We start from the raw sequence: 2,306 nt of genomic DNA, 5'->3' as shown, positions 1-2,306 counted from the left end.
TTATTAACTTGGGCAACCCCATCAGCATAAGAATGTCCATTTTTTCCCCCAAGATGATCAGATTCCGTATCTAAGTGATTCTTCAAGGCCTAGTGGCAGACAGATAGCACATGGGGCCTCGTATAAGCTGTATGAATCTCATAATGCAGCTTAGTCGTCGTAAATCAAGCATCACATTCAACTCGGAGTGGCCAAGTTGCAGTGTATGAGCCCTGTAGCTTCTTCGTGTGCAGACACGATGATGCTGAGAGAACTCTGTATTTCTTGTCCTCTCACTCAAGTTGGCTTATCAAAAGGTACAATAAATTCGTCATCGAACTCACAAAAGAGGTTGCGGGTCTCTCTTTGGTTCTCTTATATAAGCTTGATATTTCACTCTCCTTGCTGACATAGATTTCATTTGCGGACTTGAAAGTAGTCCAAGACCTTGCTGATTATGGAATCTCTTAGTGTGAACCTGATGAAGGAGGAGTCCGCTGGTTGGACTTCTATCTTATGTGGGTCGCTGAACATCCATCGTTCTGCTACTCTTGCAGACGATGACGATGATTGCTCATCCTTGGCCAGTGATGCTTCCAGTGGCAGTTTTAGGCTTGAAGTTAGCTTAGGATGTTGGGAGAAGGGAGGAAGCGTGAAGCATGATGCTTTTGCTAAAGATCAACCTTATAAACATAACGATGATTGTGGGGGTTGTGGATTTGAAGGATGGAACTACGGCGCCATCAAAGGTCGAGGTGCATCTGCTGCTGGAAAGAATTCAGGGAGGAAAGAAGTAGTGACCAGAGGACACGAAGAGATGGTAATCAACTCAAGTGAAGGCGCAGCTTCCTCGCAGTCCAGCAGCACCAAGGTAATGAACAGGATACAGAATCCGCAGTCTGCGGCTTTTATGATGAATCTCTTGCTGGAACCTTGCTATAATTCACTGTTCTTTTTATACTTCTTTTCTTCAATAACAAGGAAACCACTCTTGGGGTGGGGGATCCTTTGGCTGTGCTGATTTGGCTTGTTGCCTCCCAACCTAACAATTAATATTATCCAAGTTTAATGCATTATATATAAATAATCATTTGATTCACAGAAACAACACGTGCATGTGTTTCCTTGAAGTTCTACCAATAATGTACATTCGCACTTACCTTCCTGTGCCAATGAATATAGTCTCGTCGATCAATTCGCTCATGTTTAAGCGTGGACAATGTCGTGAAGCATAAACTTTTTGGTATGCTGCAATTCGTCCAGATCGAAGATCAGCTTTTCTTGTCAATTTCATTTCGAGGTCATTTATTCTGACCATGAAAAAAAAGGTGGATCTGTGGTCTCTTGACGGTGCACTATTTTGTGGAGGATGTAGGATGATTTACTCAGTGAAGCGCGAGTCATGAAATTACTGATTATTCTGTCTTTGGTATATGTGAATTCCTGCAAGAAAGCCATTGTAGACCAATATGAGACCTTAACACGATTGTTTATTACAGACAAGATGTAGTCCGTATATATTCACAACAAAGGTGTAGTTATCTAACCAAATTAATAATGTAGATACATATCAAGTCACTATATGTTCATCCTTCAATTCGATGACCAAATGGAGCATTTTTCTTGTCCTTGTTGTTCAGACTCAAGTTTGCCTGTGGCTTGACATGCAGGTGAGGAACAGAGATCAACCTACCGTTGATTTTAGCAAGACATATCCAGATGAACAACATGGAGGTACAGTATGAACAATTTATACGCATTATTTCATCTGCAGTCATGCGTGTCCTCTGTACAAGTTAATTTGAATCTGTTTCTTTCCGATTTGTTTTACAGGAACCAACACAAACAAAAGAAGGCTTCTCAAGTGGAGCTGGATTAAGCAATTTTAGATGGTTGATCTGGATTTTTTAATGTCAATATTCATGTGCTCAAATTTAAAGAGGCATGAAAATCATCTTCTTAAGTGCTTCAAGTTCTTCTAACAAGGTGGTTTGAAGAAAGTGGAACTTGTATGGAGGCTAGATGGGGAGGAAGATCGTGCATGAGAGAAAAGGGAATAAAAAAAGGCGGAAGATGCATTCACGATTTTAATTTGAGGACATTTGTATAATTGAAGGTTGGAGGCCAGCCAGCATGAAGAAAAGCAAACCTACCTCTTCACTGAAAAAGAAAAAGAAAAATATCGTAAGCGTACAGTATCTGCAAAATCCAGAGATATTTTTCAGTGATTTGTCTGGATTCAATCTTGCGCCTTTCAGATGTTAAAAAATTGTTGCATAAACTTCTTGTACTTGTTACGTGAAATTTGTTCAGTAATGTATAGTACC

At 40.2% G+C, this 2,306-nt stretch overlaps 1 protein-coding gene across 2 annotated transcripts; it reads left to right on the top strand.

Moving 5' to 3' along the window:
• Window positions 1–413: 413 nt before the first annotated feature.
• LOC116259641 (uncharacterized) lies at window positions 414–2,306 on the top strand. Of its 2 annotated transcripts, none has more exons than XM_050079287.1 (3): window positions 414–850; window positions 1,650–1,713; window positions 1,966–2,306. In XM_050079287.1, the coding sequence occupies exons 1-3, from the start codon at window positions 437–439 to the stop codon at window positions 2,022–2,024; spliced, it is 537 nt and encodes a 178-aa protein (XP_049935244.1). In that variant the 5' UTR covers window positions 414–436; the 3' UTR covers window positions 2,025–2,306. The 2 variants fall into 2 exon arrangements, with proteins under 2 accessions (XP_049935244.1, XP_031493357.1); XM_031637497.2 differs by having other exon boundaries at window positions 1,813–2,306.

This window comes from Nymphaea colorata, chromosome 8 (genome assembly GCF_008831285.2).
Source record: "Nymphaea colorata isolate Beijing-Zhang1983 chromosome 8, ASM883128v2, whole genome shotgun sequence".
Classification (NCBI taxonomy): Eukaryota; Viridiplantae; Streptophyta; class Magnoliopsida; order Nymphaeales; family Nymphaeaceae; genus Nymphaea; species Nymphaea colorata.
This window is presented reverse-complemented; position numbering and strand designations above follow the sequence as displayed.